Source organism: Maylandia zebra, linkage group LG4, assembly GCF_041146795.1.
Source record: "Maylandia zebra isolate NMK-2024a linkage group LG4, Mzebra_GT3a, whole genome shotgun sequence".
Classification (NCBI taxonomy): Eukaryota; Metazoa; Chordata; class Actinopteri; order Cichliformes; family Cichlidae; genus Maylandia; species Maylandia zebra.
The window spans coordinates 14,555,489-14,574,807 of record NC_135170.1 but is presented as its reverse complement, the minus strand read 5'-3'; the positions used below and the strand labels follow the sequence as shown (position 1 = coordinate 14,574,807).

The 19,319-nt window shown below is 40.7% G+C and overlaps 3 protein-coding genes across 3 annotated transcripts; 2 read left to right on the top strand and 1 right to left on the bottom strand.

Annotated features, from left to right (window-relative positions):
• Positions 1–229: 229 nt before the first annotated feature.
• Positions 230–4,938, bottom strand: bud31 (BUD31 spliceosome associated protein). Its single transcript, XM_004560730.6, has 4 exons — positions 4,593–4,938; positions 4,022–4,144; positions 2,595–2,761; positions 230–682 (listed from the first exon to the last, which is right to left on the bottom strand). Exons 1-4 carry the CDS (start codon positions 4,684–4,686, stop codon positions 632–634), a joined length of 435 nt encoding a protein of 144 aa, XP_004560787.1. The 5' UTR covers positions 4,687–4,938; the 3' UTR covers positions 230–631.
• Positions 4,939–5,155: 217 nt separating this feature from the next.
• On the top strand, positions 5,156–9,791 carry pdap1b (pdgfa associated protein 1b). The gene is made up of 6 exons (XM_004560731.3): positions 5,156–5,310; positions 5,577–5,668; positions 6,224–6,328; positions 6,466–6,587; positions 6,869–7,020; positions 8,920–9,791. The coding sequence occupies exons 1-6, from the start codon at positions 5,298–5,300 to the stop codon at positions 8,982–8,984; spliced, it is 549 nt and encodes a 182-aa protein (XP_004560788.1). The 5' UTR covers positions 5,156–5,297; the 3' UTR covers positions 8,985–9,791.
• Positions 9,792–11,397: 1,606 nt separating this feature from the next.
• shmt1 (serine hydroxymethyltransferase 1 (soluble)) lies at positions 11,398–18,285 on the top strand. Its single transcript, XM_004560732.6, has 12 exons — positions 11,398–11,554; positions 12,177–12,319; positions 12,466–12,611; positions 12,710–12,825; positions 12,934–13,094; positions 14,775–14,856; positions 14,995–15,207; positions 15,339–15,452; positions 15,544–15,666; positions 16,949–17,065; positions 17,517–17,627; positions 17,716–18,285. The coding sequence occupies exons 2-12, from the start codon at positions 12,227–12,229 to the stop codon at positions 17,886–17,888; spliced, it is 1,449 nt and encodes a 482-aa protein (XP_004560789.3). The 5' UTR covers positions 11,398–11,554; positions 12,177–12,226; the 3' UTR covers positions 17,889–18,285.
• The last annotated feature ends 1,034 nt before the right edge of the window (positions 18,286–19,319 follow it).

Here is a 19,319-nt window from a genome sequence, read left to right as displayed (position 1 = left end):
TGCAAAGTACCCATCCTCAAGTATCCAAATCTTTTTTTTATGATTACACACGAATCTTTGAAACCTTCAGCCTTTCAGTGATTTATTTTAACACGACAAACAGAATCAGAACTTCAGATGAAGACTGTTAAAGTCTAGAGTCTATTTGATTGAAAAAAACAACAACAAAAAAACCCCCCACACAACTCCCCCTCCAACAACAACAAAAAAGCAAAACAAGACAGCAAGACAATCTGAAACACTTTATTTAAAACTGCACTATAACAGTGATGACTCTTTAAATTTAAACACTGCGCTTTAAATGAAACAAGCACATTAGAAATGACCGCCACAGTGGCTGTGTCTTGCTGGAATGACCGGTCTTAATTTGGTTCTTTTAGAGTTGCAAGCTTTAGCGAGATATTTAAAAAAAGACAAAAACAAAAAAAACAACGCAACAGAAAATTTATATACTCAACACAGCCCCTCTTGGTGTATTATCATTTTTCCACTGTTTTTCTCCCCTATAATGGCAACTCAGGGTGATGGATGGGAAAATGACAGATTATTTTACATGAAGGCGACTCCAAAAAGATAATGTTGCTTCAAGGTTCTGACAGAAAAATCATAAGTCCAAAAATACAAGTAAGGGTTAGCCAGAACATCCTCTACATCCACAGTGGGTGCATTCAATGATCCTTCCCTGCAGGGAAAAAAGACACAGCAGAGGTCAGACAGGTATTTATAACTCCAAATTCTTGCTTATTAAAATACATAAACATCATCAAGTCTCCTGACATATCTTTTTTTATTTTAAAGATTTACATAAAGACTACACCTCACAAAAAAAGATGGAGTCAAGTAGGATATTTATCTGGGCTTTTATATTGGTTCAAACATCTTGCACAATATATTCCCATAACTTGTTTTTTGTGTAATTTTCTGTAAAACTAAGCAAAAACGTTTAATAGAAACAGATCATAAGCTACTTCTTTCTGTCACAAATGAAAGAAAAACGAGAGGATCATCCTTTCAGCATCTTTTCATACTGGCTATTTTATATACAGTGGCTTGCAAAAGTATTCGGCCCCCTTGAACTTTCCCACATTTTGTCACATTACAGCCACAAGCATGAATCAATTTTATTGGAATTCTATGTGAAATACCAACACAAAGTGGTGTACACGTGAGAAGTAGAACAAAAATCATACATGATTCCAAACATTTTTTACAAATAAATAACTGCAAAGTGGGGTGTGCGTAATTATTCAGCCCCCTGAGTCAATATTTTGTAGAACCACCTTTTGCTGCAATTACAGCTGCCAGTCTTTTAGGGTATGTCTCTACCAGCTTTGCACATCTAGAGACTGAAATCCTTGCCCATTCTTCTTTGCAAAATAGCTCCAGCTCAGTCAGATTAGATGGACAGCGTTTGTGAACAGCAGTTTTCAGATCTTGCCACAGATTCCCGATTGGATTTAGACACCAGACAGGTCAGGGATAAAGTTATTGAGAAATTTAAAGCAGGCTTAGGCTACAAAAAGATTTCCCAAGCCTTGAATATCCCACGGAGCACTGTTCAAGCGATCATTCAGAAATGGAAGGAGTATGGCACAACTGTAAACCTACCAAGACAAGGCCGTCCACCTAAACTCACAGGCCGAACAAGGAGAGCGCTGATCAGAAATGCAGCCAAGAGGCCCATGGTGACTCTGGACGAGCTGCAGAGATCTACAGCTCAGGTGGGGGAATCTGTCCATAGGACAACTATTAGTTGTGCATTGCACAAAGTTGGCCTTTATGGAAGAGTGGCAAGAAGAAAGCCATTGTTAACAGAAAACCATAAGAAGTCCCGTTTGCAGTTTGCCACAAGCCATGTGGGGGACACAGCAAACATGTGGAAGAAGGGGCTCTGGTCAGATGAGACCAAAATGGAACCTTTTGGCCAAAAAGCAAAACGCTAAGTGTGGCGGAAAACTAACACTGCACATCACTCTGAACACACCATCCCCACTGTCAAATATGGTGGTGGCAGCATCATGCTCTGGGGGTGCTTCTCTTCAGCAGGGACAGGGAAGCTGGTCAGAGTTGATGGGAAGATGGATGGAGCCAAATACAGGGCAATCCTGGAAGAAAACCTCTTGGAGTCTGCAAAAGACTTGAGACTGGGGCAGAGGTTCACCTTCCAGCAGGACAACGACCCTAAACATAAAGCCAGGGCAGCAATGGAATGGTTTAAAACAAAACATATCCATGTGTTAGAATGGCCCAGTCAAAGTCCAGATCTATTCTATTTCACATAGAATTCCAATAAAATTGATTCATGTTTGTGGCTGTAATGTGACAAAATGTGGAAAAGGTCAAGGGGCTGAATACTTTTGCAAGCTACTGTACATTGAACGTGTTTGCCTGATCAAGAAAATAAGCTCATATTTTCTTCAATTTGACAGTCACGTTTTCAGCTTTCTAGTCTCCTTTTCTGTTTCCTTTTTGTGTTTTCTTCATACAAACACACAAATTCTGTCTAAACAGAAACAAGCTCAATCTGTTGTTTCCTTGGAAACTGTTTGAAAAGATGATTCTAGCAAGAAATGCTAAAATACTGCCAGACTTACAACTTCCAGCTTGCTCTTGGGGACTCTGCAGATGCAGTTGGTTCCAAAGTTGGTGTCTCGTGTTTGGATGCAACGCAGGCAGCACAGGTTCTCATAGCCCTGCTTCTTCCACTTGGCAATGAGGTTCTTGTCTGCGTAGCCTTCCTTTATACAGTACTCGTATAGCTCTGCAAGGAAGAAACACAGTACAGGTTTGATATCTTGTACATTCCAGAACAGGAAATGTTAAGATAAGATACCTTTACCATCTCCCATAGAAGAAACTCGTCCTGGATCAGGAAACTGTTGCATCAATAATTAGACATCAACACAAATCAAGACAAACACCCTAAGCAGGCATACACACTTGAATGAATAAATGAATAACAATTAATAATTATCATTTGAAATATTCACCTCAAAAAACACTTCTCTGTCATGTTCATTAATCGGTTTAACTAACAGAAGAACAAATGAGTATAGTGGTTAGGCTTACATGAGGGAATCCTGTACCTCCTACCAGAGTTCGTCAATGTACAAATTACCTCGGGGAGAGAGGGTTATTGTTTCAGTGTTTTTTTCCCCCTAACGTTTTAATGTTATTTAAAAACATTTTCAGCTTTAGCCTTTACTGCATTTCAAAACAAGCTGCTGATGCCATGACATAAGAGTTTCTTCCCAGCCACCAATGCCACGAGTCTCCGGACCAAATGAAGACACTGATGGCTTTTCATAGATGCATTTTCCACATGTATAGTCCGAGTAAGTGCACTATGAATGCGTATACCTAGACCAGGGATCTCAGACTCACAGCCCAGGGGCCACTTTCAGCCTGTATATTGACGTGAAGAAATATAATGCAATTTGGCCCTTGAAATTCCTTTTTTGTTAGGGAGGATTTGTTTGTTGTTGAGTGCAATGTTAAAACAAGTTCTTTAAAAAGCAAAAAATTATTTAATACGAAGGCAAAATGAGCAGAGTATAAACATGTTGAGGGATTGGCTGTGAGTGTTTCAGTGAGAGAATTATTTGTAAAGAAAACCATTTTCACTAGCACTCAAAAACTATTGTGTACACTTATGTCTATATTTTATTGTGTTAAATACAAACAAAATATTAGCAGAAGTGCTGTCACGTGTCTGGCCAGAAAGAGTGCCAATTTTTTTATTTGGTAGTTTAATAAAAGGCTTCATTTGGAAGTTAGAAAAAAATTGTGTTTACTTGTGCAGTTTTGTTTTGTTATACAATATCTGAAATTTTAAAAAAACAACAACAAAACTACATTTTTTAAAGTATTTTGTGGGCGTTTTCTTGTTTGTTTGTTAGGGTTTTTTTGTAATACTTGAAGACTAAAGTGGTCCTCCAAGGAGATGAAAGTGCTAGCAGTGGTCCATAGCTGCCCTAAACACAACCTGTGTAATGGAAACACTTCAGCTGGCTGTGCCCACCTCTACTGATGGCTTTCCTTTTGTAGAATAGGTCATAGATGTATCGACTCCGCTGATGATGCAGCCTGAAAATGGGCCAGAGGGACTCCACCTTTCGCTTCCCCTCGTGCGGCTCAGTTTCAGCTAGAACACAGAACAAGATTCAGGATGGTTAGCTTTGATACCAGGAGCATGACATCACAAGGACTACCTGCCTTGGGGAACTGATACAATGCAATGTATTAATGTGGTGAACCCGCACAGGATTTTGGCACCTGTAAGCAGAAATATGATGGGCCAGGTGAGCTTCCCATTTCTTCCCAGTTACCGGATGTAGCTGATGTGAACAGGAAATCCAGGAAAACCACTGCCCGCGCCCCCACCCCACCTCACCCCAATTTTTTTTACTGTGGGTACATCACATAACTCAGGTGAGAGCCAACTTGTGTTTCAAATATAAACATGTACTGAAACTGAATAACCCGAATCCATCAGTGTGGGGAGACCATGCTGCTTCACAGTGTCATACACAGGACTCACTTTGCGCATACAGCCCCACGGCCGATCACCCCGAGAAACTTCCCTGGCCTACCTTCTCTCATTTTCTGATCCAGCTCGTCCAAAGTGGGCTCAATGAGCTCCCAGCCGTCTGGGGGAGGCTTTCGACTCCTCTTTACTTTTGGCATTTTGTCTCTGTTTAGCTAAAAATGCAACAAAACGCTGTAAGTATTTTCCTGTTTGTCTTACGAGCCCCTCTCAGGCGCGTATATATGACGTCACATGCGGGGGGTGATTAAAAGGCCTTCCGTCTCTCGAACGACGTCATTGCGCGAAACTTAAGATAACCTCTTTATAAAGGCGTTAAGTAACTTCTTAAAACTTGTCTCAGCCTAATAAACTATGCAAGTTCCCCTAAAATACTTATTTCGTACGGTTAAGTATGTTTTACTGTCGGGCCTGGTCTATTGCATCACTTTAGCAGTCTTACAAATTGCCTTACATTTAAGGGCATTATTTAGATTTCTACACTACGATAGCCAATGTTATTTGGAAAAATAACTAACACGTTTCTTGGAATATTTTATGTGTGGTTCACAGCGGCATACGGGCTTACCAAAAAAACCCCGTGTGTTCACTATTTATGAACCGGCATATCCTTGGACAACGCAAAATATACTGCTCCTTATTGCAACTGTGAGTTTAGCCAGCTGTCAGTTTGTGTCGCTGCCGTCACATTTATGTTTTCTGTCAGTGTTCACTGGTTAGGGACTTTATAGTAAAGACTTCGTTTGTTAAAATGCCAAAAGGAGGTGAGAGTGACTCTAAAAGTTGTTTGAATGGACTGAAATCATTTTTGTATGTTTGTTTGTCCGCTGTTAGCCACCCGATGGACATGTACCGCTGGGGCGGCATTCTAACTCGCATAACTACGCTCTGAATGATGTTTCAGCATTAAGCAGGCCTGTGCCAGCATGTCTATAAACTGCTCAGATTCATCTGATGCCTGTCTGTCCGCTCTTTCTTTCGTGCTCTGTACAAAATGCGATCACATCTGTGTTTTTCGTCGTCCTTCCAGGTAAGAAAGGTGGCCACAAGGGTCGGATGCGGACGTACACCAGCCCCGAAGAGATAGATGCCCAGATGAAGGCAGAAAAGGAGAGGAGAAAGGTTGGTGGAGTGTACACTCAGTCATGTCCCACACAAGTAGACCGGCTGGAGACTACACTTCCCACAATGCAACGCGAAAACAGCTGAAAAGAATAAAACATAGCCGGATACATTTTTGTTAGACACTCCTGATTGAAAGTTATCCTTGTTACGTCAGAGATGTCGAACATAAGGCAAGGGGGCTAGAATCGGTCCAGCAAAGAATCCAGTCCGACCCACTTTTTTCATAGGTTTTCTTATTGAAAAAGAAAAGCCAGTCCCCCCCCCCCCCCCCATAACAACTCATACTGAACCAAAGTGATTAAGTAACAGCTAAACAAGTAAATGACTGAAAAGTTACAGTTTTCACCATCTGCTATAGAACCTTTTTATTTAATGAGCTACCAAAAAAAGGGAGGGGGTTATGCCATTTTACAAAAATATATCATGTAGAGAAATTGAGATGTATTGTTGAAATTGCACTTCTTTTTCTTAAAGTATCTCAGCGATTAGATGATTAGTTAAACATCTTTATTATGTATTATGTAAAAAATAACAGTCATTTATGTATTGTAGCAAGAGCAAGAAGAGCAGGAGCAGGAAGGTGCAGCTCAGAATGACACAGCAGAGGAGAAGCTACCAGGTTCTGGATCAGAGGACAGCGATGATGAAGATTCCCAGGTACTGCCACAGCTTTTCCATCATGTACATAAAGGCCAATGTGTTATTTAATGTGCACACTTAAAGCACTTCTTATGATCTCAATATGTGGTTAGTGTTTGGCTTGCACTGTATGAGATGTTGGTGTTTGTCTGCAGAGGAGGAGAGCCGGTGTCGAGGGATTGATAGAAATTGAGAACCCCAACAGAGTGGCTCAGAAGTCCAAGAAGGTGACGCAGATTGAGCTGGAAGAGCCCCGGCAATTGTCAAGGAGAGAGAGGTGTGTGTCATCAGCCTGTCACCTTGTATTAGTACCAATAGGGGACTTTACTCGAAAGTATAGTATTAAATGAAACCTTTTCAATGAGCTTATGAGATTTGGACTATTGTGGATTATGAACCTGAAGCGCAAATTGTTAACAGTTTGAGAAAAAGCTGCTTGGTACACACAAATCTAATCTGAGGTGACTATGTGTCATAAAGGCTTTTTGTGTGTAGAACATTACAGGAAAACTGAACTCCTGTCATTCCTCTAACCTTGAAACATGTTCTTCTGCACAGAGAAGAGATCGAGAAGCAGAAGGCCAAGGAGCGTTACATGAAGATGCACTTGGCCGGCAAGACAGACCAGGCCAAAGCTGACCTCGCTCGCCTCGCCATCATTAGAAAACAGAGAGAGGATGCGGCAAGAAAGAAAGAAGAGGAGAAAAAAGGTAAGTACCTCAGCTGTGCAGGCATTTCATAAGTGGTTATTTAACAGCACAGACTGAATTAAACACCAGGTGGTAAATGTTGAGTTTCCTGTGAGGAAAACTGGCAATGAAAGTGAATTCTTTACATTTATTTTCAGAAAAACTGCACTGTTATTGGCACACCTTACACCCTATTACTTTTTTTAGTGTTCAGCATTCTTTTCGATGATATCTTAAGGGCAGCTGGAGGAGTGAAAATACATACTATTTTTAATAGTATACAGTATGTATTATATATTTATTATTGTAACAGGTTTAGTTTACAATATTACATATTAAAAGGTGCTTAGGGTTAGATAAAAGCACTAATTTATTGTGTGTGATTGTAGACGGCTGTTTAAAAATGGAAAGGTGCTATAGGAGTACCAGTCCACTTTCTGTTACCTCCGAACTTGTTTTATGATGTTTTTACTCATCTTATCTCCAGTTTTCAGTTAGTAATAAATAAGTTACTTTCCTCACTGACTTTCAGCAAGGAGAGGCTCTTACAATAAAGTGTTTTTTATGTTTACTAAATCAATTAAAATAATTTACCTAAAACCTTGTTTTTCTAATGCAATACTCAATGGCAGTCATACAACATAACAATATATGTCTTACAGTTTAAAGTGGTGATAAGACTTAGTTGAGGGACAAATCACTGTCCTGTTACACCGTACAAAACCTGAATTAGTGCCCCTGCCTTATTTTGCAAGTGCTAGATGTCCCACTTCTTTCCCATTAGCTCATATTTGTTTTTCTTGTGTCTTATACCAAGTGGAGGGCAAGCACGATTACTCTGCACTTTTCCTGAGGAGTTGCAGCAATGGTCAAAGTGTTATTATTGGTGTTACAAAGCCAGATTGTCACAGTTATGGCAGTATTGTAATTGATGTTTGCCATACTTGTATCTCCCGGCATTGATCTGTTACGCTTGTTTTCAGTTCCACTCCTTTAGAATAGCTTTGAATGATTCCCATTTCAAAAATAATCCATATTTCTCATACTAGTCTTTGGTTGAGCATTTTGGTATGTCCTTTGTCTGCAATAGGCTGTTTTAGTGTCTCCTCCTTTAAGACAAACCTTTCTCTTGATTGGCTGTCCCGCCCAACCAGCAGGCTTGAAACATCAGGTGGGCGAGGCTTCTGTGTTCACGCCAGAGCCATCTTCCTGAAATGACTATGTTCAGGATCTCTGCAGTAGAAAAAAAACACCTGTCTGACACTGAGTGTTTGGAGCAGTTTGAACCCTGAACTTTTTTTTTTTGTACCGTTGACCTTGATAACATGAGTGTCCACAGTTGATACAAAAGTCAGAAAGAGCATATTAGGTGTACTTTAATAAACTTGTTAGTGTTGATAAATCTCTCTTGTCCTGTACAGTGAGTGCATGTATTTCTGTGTGAAAGAAGTCTCCTCTGAGTAAAAAAAACAACAAAAAAACCCAGCACTTGTTTACACTGGCAGAACACAAAACACAGTTGAAGCTTATTACATTTTGTCGCATCCTTGTGCTAACAATATACTCACTTATTGCTGTCAAACAGACCTTTGACAATAATACCCAGTTGTTGCCATGTGTAGATACATTTCTGATAGTCAGGTCAGGCTGTGACTTGAGTCATGCACACTGAAGTTCAGAATTAAATTAAGAAAGCTGACAAAGTACTTAATCCTGCTTAGTCCACTCGAAAAAAATTGTGATTCATGTGACTAATTTCCTGCTCTGAGATGGTCTATTAAGCATGTAATGATGTCTAGTCTGATTCCAGAAATGTATTGACACAATCCCAGCATTTGCAGTAGTCGTGGATTAGTAGTTAATCAAGCCTAGGTCCACTACAACAACTGGCTGTTTTCATCTTGAATTTTCTCTTTGCAGCAAAAGAAGCGGCGGCGGTGGCGGCAGCAGCAGCTAGAGGAATAAACTCCCTATCTCTCAAATGATGCACAGTATCCGAAGCGTTTTCACTTGCGCATGGACTGAGGCAATATATCTTTGACTATTTTTAAAGGAAGATCTATGAAGAGTATTTGATATTTACTGTAACGCGTGACCGTCGGAGGAGACACCAGTGAAGAGGGGTTATGTATATTTTGGCGTGGGAATAACGGCCTCGTTCCTTCCAGGAAGTAAAGCTACAATTGAAATCAAATTCACGTACATTGGGATGAACCCCTCGATATTGAACATGGTAAACTCATCATTGTACAATTTCAACTTTCCTAACTGAGCTTTGCCACTCTTTTTTTGTTTGGGTTTTTTTTTTTTTGGGGGGGGGGGGACTTACATTGTATATAACTGACTCATGAAAATATTTCAGATTAATAAGATGAACCAGTGAAATGTGTCTGTTCATTTATTTGCTTCTTTACCGGAATGTCCTGGTGTAGAGGAGACTTTTGTAACTTCAGGTGCAAGAGTCCACATCTGGGTCCGCTGATATGGAAGTCAGCTGATATTTACTTTATGGAGTCTGCCGATTCACTGCAGGTTTAGACAGCATTCGTTAGGTAGATTTAAAAAACCAAATAGTTATCAGTTAATGTAACTGATAAATTAAAATGAGTAAAATATGGCTTTGTGGTAGTCATTGGTATAATGCATGGAAGCATTACCTGCAACCCAATAATTAGGAGCATTTAAATCAAGATTTGACCGGTGTCCCAGATGCCACACTCATTCAATGACATGAAAAAGCTCATGGCACGATGGGTTCAGTGCATGTATTATAAATTAAAGTTTTACTCCAACACTTTGTTGCTATCAAATTATGTTTATTACAATAAATTAACTTGCACACAAATAGTCTCAGATAAAGAAACCATTCATCCTATCAACCTAAATTTGACTCACATGAAAAACTAAGTCCACCCTTACCCTCTTAATTCTGTTAGAAACAGTAAGTAGCGGCAAGTTCTGCTAATCAAATGAACTTGATAAACTGATCATCAGTCAGTGTGGCCACCTCCATAAAAACAGAGGTTTTGTCAGTTTGCTGGGCTGTGTGTATGTTAACACAAATAGGAAAGACCTCAGCACTGATCTCAGAGGAGGAATTGTTGTTGTACATTAATCTGGGAGCATTATAAGGTCATTTCTAAACAATTTGAAGTCTGTCATGCTGCAGTAAGAAAGGTCATTCACGAGTTAAAAAGTGGGCCCACACAAATTCCACCACAATGATGTGAGAGACTGATAAAGACGCACAAAAGTCAAATAACATTTTACAAGCTTCAGTCAAACCACAGATGCAAAACTGTAGAAAAATACAGAATTGCGTTTAAATACACATGAGAAGATGCATCAATGAAAATATAATTTATTTCTTTGGGAGTTATACATTTATAATGAACTGAAATGACTGAAGCTATTAATCACATTTATCTATCCTTTGATCTTAACTGTGGACGATTTAATATGCAATTAATGTGATTTCTGTTAGACGTGTGTTTGTGGTGGCACCAACAGTCCAAAGTTAGATATGAGAAGTGCTATTTTACAGCTGTTCTTCATCATGGTATGCATAGATATACTCTCACTGGCCACTTCATTGGGTACATCTTTTTAGGTGCTCATTAACTTCAACTATCTAATCAGCCAATCACTTGGCAGCAAATCAGTGCTTTTGGGAATGCACTGATTTGTTGATTTTGAATTACATCAAAATGGGATAGAAAGGTGACTTAAGTGACTCAATGTGGCATCATTGTTGGTGCCAAACATGCTGGCCTGAATATTTCAGAAACTGCTGATCTGCTGGGATTCTTCCACAGACACCGGTCTATGTGAGGGACTGAGGAGTAAGGCACAAGGACAAAAGTAATGTTTGTTTTAACTGAATATAAAATTGTACATTAAAAATCCAGAAAAGCAGCTACTAAACATGGCCAATGTGAGGTAAGTAAAAAAACAACAACAACCCACAACCCCTCCTATTATTGACTACATTTACAAGAAATAAAATTCTTTGCAAAGTTTTCCAATGCAATGTCTCCTGCTTTCAGTCCACTGTAAGATTCCTACGGTGGAAGGGGGTTAGCTGAACTGCTGCTCACTGGATATTTTCCCCTTTTCAGATCATTCTCTGTAAACTACATATGTTTGTGTGGGAATATCACAGCAAATCCTCAGAATAGACATTTAAATCACCTTTCTTCTCCGTGCTGATGGTTACTTTGAACCTGATCTAGAGATGGAGATGAGCTGTCATGTGATTGGCTGATTAGATTTTTTTTAGTTAATGAGCATGCTAATAAGTGTGCCTAATAATGTGTCCGGTGAGCTGATCTCCATTTTTCCTCACAGTCGTCTTCATGTCTGTGCCCGTAGCACAAGGTGGCAGTAAAGAATGTAGCACGCAGGATAAAAAGCAAACGAAGAAGAAGCGATGCGCTGATTGGTGGGAAGTTTGGCGGACTTTACCCTCCGCTGTGAAGCAGATATTACTGTTGGCGCTCAGGGGCTCGAACTTCAGCTCAGTGTACGGCTGACAGCGCGGGAGTCTCCACAGACGGTGAGCTGGTTAAAGTTTCACACACAGAGGACGGTAATGTTAATGCGAGCAGGGAGAAAATATGTGGAGAAGTAAATGTGTTTTGCACTTTAACCTTCGTTAAAGCAGATTAGCTCTGCAGGTAGAAGTTTTCACGTTTTGTGTTTTTTAAACTTGATGATGTGTTCAGGGGTCCTCTCAGTTCAGGTTTAGCCAGCGTGTGCACTGAACAGCTGTTGCTGTCTTTCTGGGTCAGTCAGGAGATGTAATGAGAAGCATGCGCTGCACAGATGCATGACTATCATGAGGAGAGACAGTCTGATAAAGATCTGGCAGCTGTGGATTTCATGGAGCAGTGAGCTTGTTATCTGGGTTACAAAATAACCAGTGATGCGGCTTATTGTGTAGTTCAGTGACCTTTTTGGGCAGTGCTATGGTTCAAAGTTTAGCCTTATCACTATAATACTGTAGCAGGGGTGGTGTGCTGCTGCATATTCACTCTTTGTCTGAGGCTTTGTGCTGCAATAATGGAGCATCTGTAGGGCCAGTTTGTCAGCAGCGCTGTCTGCATGCTGTGTCATCACACACAGATGTTCATTTCTTTCAAATTGATATTGTTTTTGTTTTTATGTCTGTGTAAAAGTCTCATCTTTTAGATTTCCACTTTATGAGACCAAGAAAAAAACACCAATCATGTCTTTATCTAACGCCCATCATATAAGCAAAGAAGAATGGGAATCGCACAACAAGATGCTGCTGGAGCCGCTGGCAGTCAACGACTCAGAGGTTTGTGTTTAGTGGAGGTAAAACATCAAATTACCTAATAAACGTGTACCTAATAATGGGCCTTTGAGAGTTCCCACCTAACAGGTGTGTGTGTGTGTGTGTGTGTGTGTGTGTGTGTGTGTGTGTGTGTGTGTGTGTGTGTTCAGGTGTTCTCCATTATTAAAAAAGAGAAGCACAGGCAGACGTACGGTTTGGAGCTGATAGCATCTGAGAACTTTGCCAGCAGAGCTGTTCTTGAAGCGCTGGGTTCCTGTATGAACAACAAATACTCCGAGGGCTATCCTGGCCAGAGGTACAATCTAGTTAAAATCCCAACTGGCTCAATCTCATTAGTGTGGCATTAACATTATGAACATTATTTGTAATGGTGTGCATGATTCATGTGTACAGGTACTACGGTGGTACGGAGCATATCGATGAGCTAGAAAGACTTTGTCAGAAGAGAGCACTGGAGGCCTACAGTCTGGACTCGGAGAAATGGGGTGTCAACGTTCAGCCATACTCGGGTATCAAATATGGATGCATTTAAATCTGAGTCTGACTACACCCGTTGGCATGCAACATCTGCCGTGCTCCTGTCACTTACTGTCATACCGTTTGTGCTTCTCTGTAAGGGTCACCTGCAAACTTCGCCGTCTACACGGCTGTTGTGGAGCCCCACGGCAGGATCATGGGGCTGGATCTTCCAGATGGAGGTCACCTGACACACGGCTTCATGACTGAGAAGAAAAAAATCTCGGCAACCTCAATCTTCTTTGAGTCCATGCCATACAAGGTATGTATGTGCACGTATGGTCGGGAACCAAAAGGCTCTGTCGGAGTTGGGAACAAATTTCTCAAAGATGCGATGTGCTCTGGTATTTCCTCACGACAGCTGGGACAAATCACAGAATCAAGGCGGTTATTTGAGTTACTGTTCCCTTCCTATCAGGTCAAAGCAGTTTGGCCATTCTTCTCTGACAGTGACAGAGCTTTTTCATCAGAGAACTGCCACTCACTCAGCAGTTTCTGAAACACTCAGACCAACAATCATACCACATTAAAAGTCACTTAAAACATCTTTTTGTCCCCATTCTAATGCTCAATATGAACTTCAGCATGTCGCGCTGATCATGTCTACATACTTAAATTCATTCAATTAAAGTCATAAGATCGGCTGACTAGATATTGCTGTTTAAGGTGGTGTATAAGGTCAAAGATAAGATTTTTGGAAACAAAAGTGAGCACTAGAAATCACCTCGTGGTGGGAGCACACCATCTGTAACACCAGTGAGTACTTCAGACTCAATGAACTACACATCTGTGAAGTTTGACTGAATCTCCCACGGGTTGTGATGCCATTCATGCTGAAAAATAATATCGTCAGATTCATTAAAATTGATCAGTATCTGCTGTGGCTGTCTATGTTTGTAAATGTGGGCAAAATCAAAACAACTGATTTCACTTTGGTTCAAGTTTTATCCAAAGTCCAACTATGTGGTGTTGTCCTCATCTTGTGTATAGCAGGTGTTATATTTTGGTTTCAAATTCAAATTTTATTTGTCACACACAACCATACACAGTATGACATGGAGGTGAAATGCTTGTAGCTGTACAATGCCCGACCATTAAATGACAGAAGAAAGTTTTACAATATTTACAATTTACAGTTTCCTACAGAATTTACAAATTAACTTAGGAATTTACAGTAAAGAATGTGCAAATAGCAGAAGAGATTATAAAGATTATAAGGATTATAAATTATAGGATTATAGGAAATGTGTGGTGGTGCGTGTGGTGACGTGTGTGAGAGTCCAGTCTTATAGTGACGTGTGTGGGAGAGTCCAGTCCTACACCTGGTTCAGGCCCCGAATAGCCTGGGGGAAGAAGCTCCTCCTCATTCTCTCTGTTTTGGCCTTAAGGGAGCGGAAGCGCTTCCCAGACCTCAACAGTGAGAAGAGTCCATTGTTGCGATGGGAGAGGTCCATCATAATCTTCCTAGCTTTGGACTTGCACCGCTTGGTGTAGATGGACAGCAGGTCAGGGAGCTCTGATTGAATGATGCGTTCGGCCGAGCGCACCACCCTTTGCAGATCTCGTCTGTCCTGCTTGGTGCTGTTCCCAAACCAGGTGCAGATGTTTGCCGTCAGGACGCTCTCGATGGTGCAGGAGTAGAAGTTCTTGAGCACCTTCAGTGGCAGATGGAAGTCTCTAAGTCTTCTGAGGAAGAAGAGACGCTGACGGGCTTTCTTAACCAGGGTGTTGATGTGACAGGACCATGACAGGTCCTGAGTGATGTGGACACCCAGGTATCGGAAACTGTCCACTCTCTCCACTGGCGTGCCACTGATGATGAGGGGTTTGTAATTCCTCGCCTGCTTTGTAGTGAAGTCCACGATCAGCTCCTTAGTCTTGCTGATGTTTAGGAGGAGGTTATTCTCCTGGTTATGATGTGGTCTGCTGCTTCTCTGTCCAGGTCCATCCAGAGACTGGCTACATCGACTACGACAGGCTGCAGGAAAATGCACGACTCTTCCACCCTAAACTCATCATCGCAGGTAGTTCATCCCTCCTATGTTTTTATCTTTTTACTTTTATGCATCAGTGAGCAGTGACTGGGAACTTTAAATCTGAGGGTATTTGTCGGGGGAAGAAAAGAAAATCTCTACACTTTGTCTTTTTTTTGTCTTTCTCAGGAACAAGCTGCTATTCTCGCAACCTTGACTATGCCCGCTTGAAGCAGATTGCTAATGAGAACGGTGCCTATCTGATGGGAGACATGGCTCACATAAGTGGATTAGTGGCTGCCGGAGTGGTGCCCTCACCCTTTGAGCATTGTGACATTGTTACCACGACGACGCACAAAACACTGCGTGGCTGCCGTGCTGGGCTTATTTTCTACAGAAAAGGTATAAAACGGACCTGAAGCTTTTTCTCCCTTTGTCTTGTTGTAAATCTGCTCTTCCCCACACTGATATCTGTGAATTCACTATTTTTATTTGACCTTCTCCTCTTTCTCGTCTTCACTCCATCTCTTCAGGAGTGCAGAATGTGGATGCCAAAGGAAAAGAGACTCTGTACAACTTGGAGTCGTTGATTAACCAGGCCGTGTTTCCCGGACTGCAGGGAGGACCGCACAACCACGCCATTGCAGGTCATCATTTTCTTCCACTTTCGCTTTTTACTAATTTTCATGTCTCTCACTGGGCTCATGTTTTGTTTGTTTCTTTTCCTACAAATGGCAGGTGTTGCTGTAGCTCTGAAGCAAGCCATGACACCAGAGTTCAAGGCCTATCAATTGCAGGTTCTTGCTAACTGCAGGGCTCTATCCAGCGCTCTTATTGACCATGGCTACAAGATTGTCACCGGTAAGTACTGCAGAGCACCATAATAGACAAGTGGAAGAGAAAATTGCCATGACAGCCAGCTGAAAATACACTGAGTGGGAGAAGAGCAATCAACATGGATGCAAAAAGTATAACTAAGCCCCTTTACTTTTTATTTTTTCATTCTTCAGAGTAAAAGAGGCTTGAAGTTTCCAATCCCGCAATAACTTGACCATCCATCCCTGCTCAATCTTATTTGATTGATGTCCTATGTGAACATGAGACATGGTGCATGCGATGCTTTATAAAGCCTCCCTTATATATAGTTCAAAAGAGAGGGTTGTTTATAAATTTCAGAAGGCCAGCATGTTCATGTGTGTTTGCGTGGCAGTAAAGATCCTGTGAATGTTTCGGAGGATGCCGAGGACGGGGAACACCATGGATGCCCAAGAACGAGTGTTCGAAAACAAATCAAATGAAGGCGTCAGAATGATTGCAGCAATGTGTCCATCAACAAAGAGACTTAGGGAAATCTTTGCACAACATGAAGGACATTTAGGCAAAGTTTATCCCACGGTTGGGATAAACTCGTGAAACAAATTGAAGCAAATCCGGAGTATTTATATCTGGAGAAGGTTGGACATCACCTGGGTTGCCAAGGATGAAAGAATTCAAGTTCAAGGCTGTGTTAACGGTTTTCTTTGACATTAAGAGCATAATTATGGATTAGAGGACGGGGTTCTAGAGGAATTAACAAAAGGGATTGAACCAAAACTCTATTATAAATGGGTTCTTGAACATTTTTATCTAAGGGTGAAGAAAAAGAGGCTACAACTGTTGGAAAATGGTTCCCTCTTTCATCAGGACCCACACTGCTCTCTCTGAAAGGTTCTTTGGTCCACACCACACTCTGTATTTGCCTGATCTTGCACCATGTGACTTTCTTTTCCCTAAAATTGGATCTGCTCTCAAAAGAACTGATTTTGAGTCTTTTTCAGAAGAAGAAAACGATAGCTTTTGAAATGCCTAATGAAAGATCTGCTGCACTGCTTTGATTGGAAGACGAGAGTGCGGCAGCGTGTAGGTGCAAAGGGGGAAAATATCAATTCATTAAAATTGAATTACAGCATCAGCCTTATATGGTCATTGACTTAACTGATGATCCTGAGCCTGAGTGAGCCTGAATGATTGATCATCTCTCTGTGATGGAGTAGCCTGCCCAGTGTGTAGCGCTCCACTATCTCAGTGGGGTTAAAAAGGTGGATGGATGATTTGTAGCTTCATGCTCATCTAATGTTCCTTTTTGTAATCTCTTAATGTGCAGGCGGCTCTGACAACCATCTGATCCTGCTGGACCTGCGCAGCAAGGGAACCGATGGAGGACGAGCAGAGAAGGTCCTGGAAGCATGTGCCATTGCTTGTAATAAAAACACCTGTCCAGGTAGTTAGTGAGTGTGTGTGTGCGTGTGTGTGTGTGTAAGGCAAAGTAGTTTTCCATACACGAGTATGGCAAGTAAGGAACATTTCATATTTAAGATGGGATAAGAACTTTATTTATCCTGAGGGAAATTCTTTTGTCATAAACATGCTCAGAAGAAGAGGAATAAGGCAAGTTTATTTATATAGCACAATTCAACAACAAGGTGATTCAAAGTGCTTTACACAGAAATTAAAAAACAAAAACAATAAAGCATGATTTAAAATTGATTAAAAAAAAACAGTAGATAAACTCAGAACAGTAGATAAAATCAGTAGTTAAAATGTAAGTTAAGTGAAATTTAAAGATGTACAATAAGATTTTTTTTTTTTTTTTTAAGTAGATAGATCCCATTTTTGCTTGATTGGAGTCTCTGCAAAGTCCCATTCTTAGTTTTTCTCGTACATCTTTGTAGGAGATAAAAGTGCTTTGCGACCTAGCGGCCTGAGGTTCGGCTCGCCGGCTCTTACCTCCAGAGGCTTGGTGGAGAATGACTTCAGGAAAGTGGCTGAGTTCATCCACAGAGGTAATTTATTTCTTTAAAGGAGGAATTGGTGTAAAAAGATTTCTCACAAACAAAATGTAAATAACCCATGCTTTCCATTCTTCCGCAGGCATTGAACTGACTGTGGAGGTGCAGAAAAGTCTGGATCCCAAAGCCACTCTGAAGGTGTTTGTTCAGGCATTATCCCAGGGAGAGAAGTTCCAGCAGCGGGTAGCGGAGATCAGGGTTGAGGTGGAGGCTTTCGCCGGACAATTCCCAATGCCAGGTCTACCCGAGCTGTAGAGCGCAGTTCAGACTCTAAATGCAGCTGAACGGATGATTCAAGAAGATTAGTACGAAGGCATATGATGCTGGGTTTTTGTTTTTCCTTTATTTTGACTGTCGACTCACAGTTCGCATGGATAGACACGATTTCTGTTCAAACAGATTTAATAACCATCGAATTATTCTGTGTTGTTACTGAGCCTTTCCCATTTTTACGTGTTTTCCATTTAGCTTCATGGTCGGGTGTTACAATCATATTTAAGCTTTGAGCTCATCAGAAATCTCACTTTCATCTTTATTAAGATTACACTTCAGAGGTTTTGTAGCAAACTACCACATTTTCAGTATATAGTATCGTAAGTACAACTTTGAAAATAAAATAATTACATTCTGAATAAACTAAGAATGAACGAAACCTCAGCTGTTATGTTTTGTTTTGCTTTATTTTTTCCCCCAGTCTAAGTACATCAGTGCTCTGGACTCTGATTAAGTAAAGTAGATATTGGAAGCTTACAGTGGTTTAATAATCTTGATTTAGCAGCAATAGAAAAACAGCTGATGCTGGCTGGAATGTCATTACAAGAGCACTGGACAAATGAAAATTCTGGTAGAATAAAAGTTAAGGGGTCATTAAAATTCAAATCACCTTGATGAGAACGAGTCCACAGAGAGTCGAATATCCAGAGCCTGTGTTCCTGTGAAACCTGGACGTTGGTTTCAAAGGGTGAAAATAAGTTTTCTCCAGTAGACATTTTTTCTTCCTAGTACAATTCTCAGTGAAGAGATATCCTGGACTTGGATTTTCACTCAAACTGGATACTGCTGTATGAATCTGTATATGCTATAACATAGTCTCTTTCAGGAAAAACGGTCAGTAATCCTGAAAGATCAGGTGATACAGGACATTAGAAAACACTGAAACAGCATAGCATGCTGCTGGCATCCAATTTAAAAAAAAAAAAGAATATCTAATTTTCTACCTTTCATATATTGCTTTTGTACCAATTTTAAATTAAACAAACAACCTTATTTACATTTTACGTGGTGTCCCAATTTTATTGGAAACAAGAATCTGATATGTTTCTACTGAAAACTACAAATGTTGGTACAATCACTGGTTTGGGGGTTTTAAATTTTTCTTAATCTATACATTTGATTATTTTAGATTAGAATCTTGTTTGCAGTCGCACTTTTCTCCTCTCCTCCTTCCCCTTATCTTCCCTGCTTAGCCTCTTGTGTCCTTGTCTTGTCTCGTGTGTATTACTTTCCCTGGAACACTCTCTCACAGTCTGTTCTCTAAAACCTAAAAGAGAATTATGGATTTGATCAACTGGTCTCTGAATGCTATTGACACCCTTTTCTCAAGGAGAAGTCTGGGCTCGGGTGAGCCCAAGTGCCCTGGAGGGACTGATAGACTGTTTACTTAGCCTGGTAGGGCGAAGGAAACTG

Coding starts and splice junctions, on each gene's coding strand:
- pdap1b (XM_004560731.3), top strand. Junction 6,329..6,465: donor GCGATGATGAAGATTCCCAG/GTACTGCCACAG, acceptor GTTTGTCTGCAG/AGGAGGAGAGCCGGTGTCGA. Junction 6,588..6,868: donor CAATTGTCAAGGAGAGAGAG/GTGTGTGTCATC, acceptor TCTTCTGCACAG/AGAAGAGATCGAGAAGCAGA.
- shmt1 (XM_004560732.6), top strand. CDS start 12,227: ATGTCTTTATCTAACGCCCATCATATAAGCAAAGAAGAATGGGAATCG. Junction 12,612..12,709: donor GAGGGCTATCCTGGCCAGAG/GTACAATCTAGT, acceptor TCATGTGTACAG/GTACTACGGTGGTACGGAGC. Junction 17,628..17,715: donor GGCTGAGTTCATCCACAGAG/GTAATTTATTTC, acceptor ATTCTTCCGCAG/GCATTGAACTGACTGTGGAG.
- bud31 (XM_004560730.6), bottom strand. CDS start 4,686: ATGCCAAAAGTAAAGAGGAGTCGAAAGCCTCCCCCAGACGGCTGGGAG. Junction 2,762..4,021: donor AAGGAAAGCCATCAGTAGAG/GTGGGCACAGCC, acceptor TCTTCCTTGCAG/AGCTATACGAGTACTGTATA. Junction 683..2,594: donor CCAAGAGCAAGCTGGAAGTT/GTAAGTCTGGCA, acceptor TTTTCCCTGCAG/GGAAGGATCATTGAATGCAC.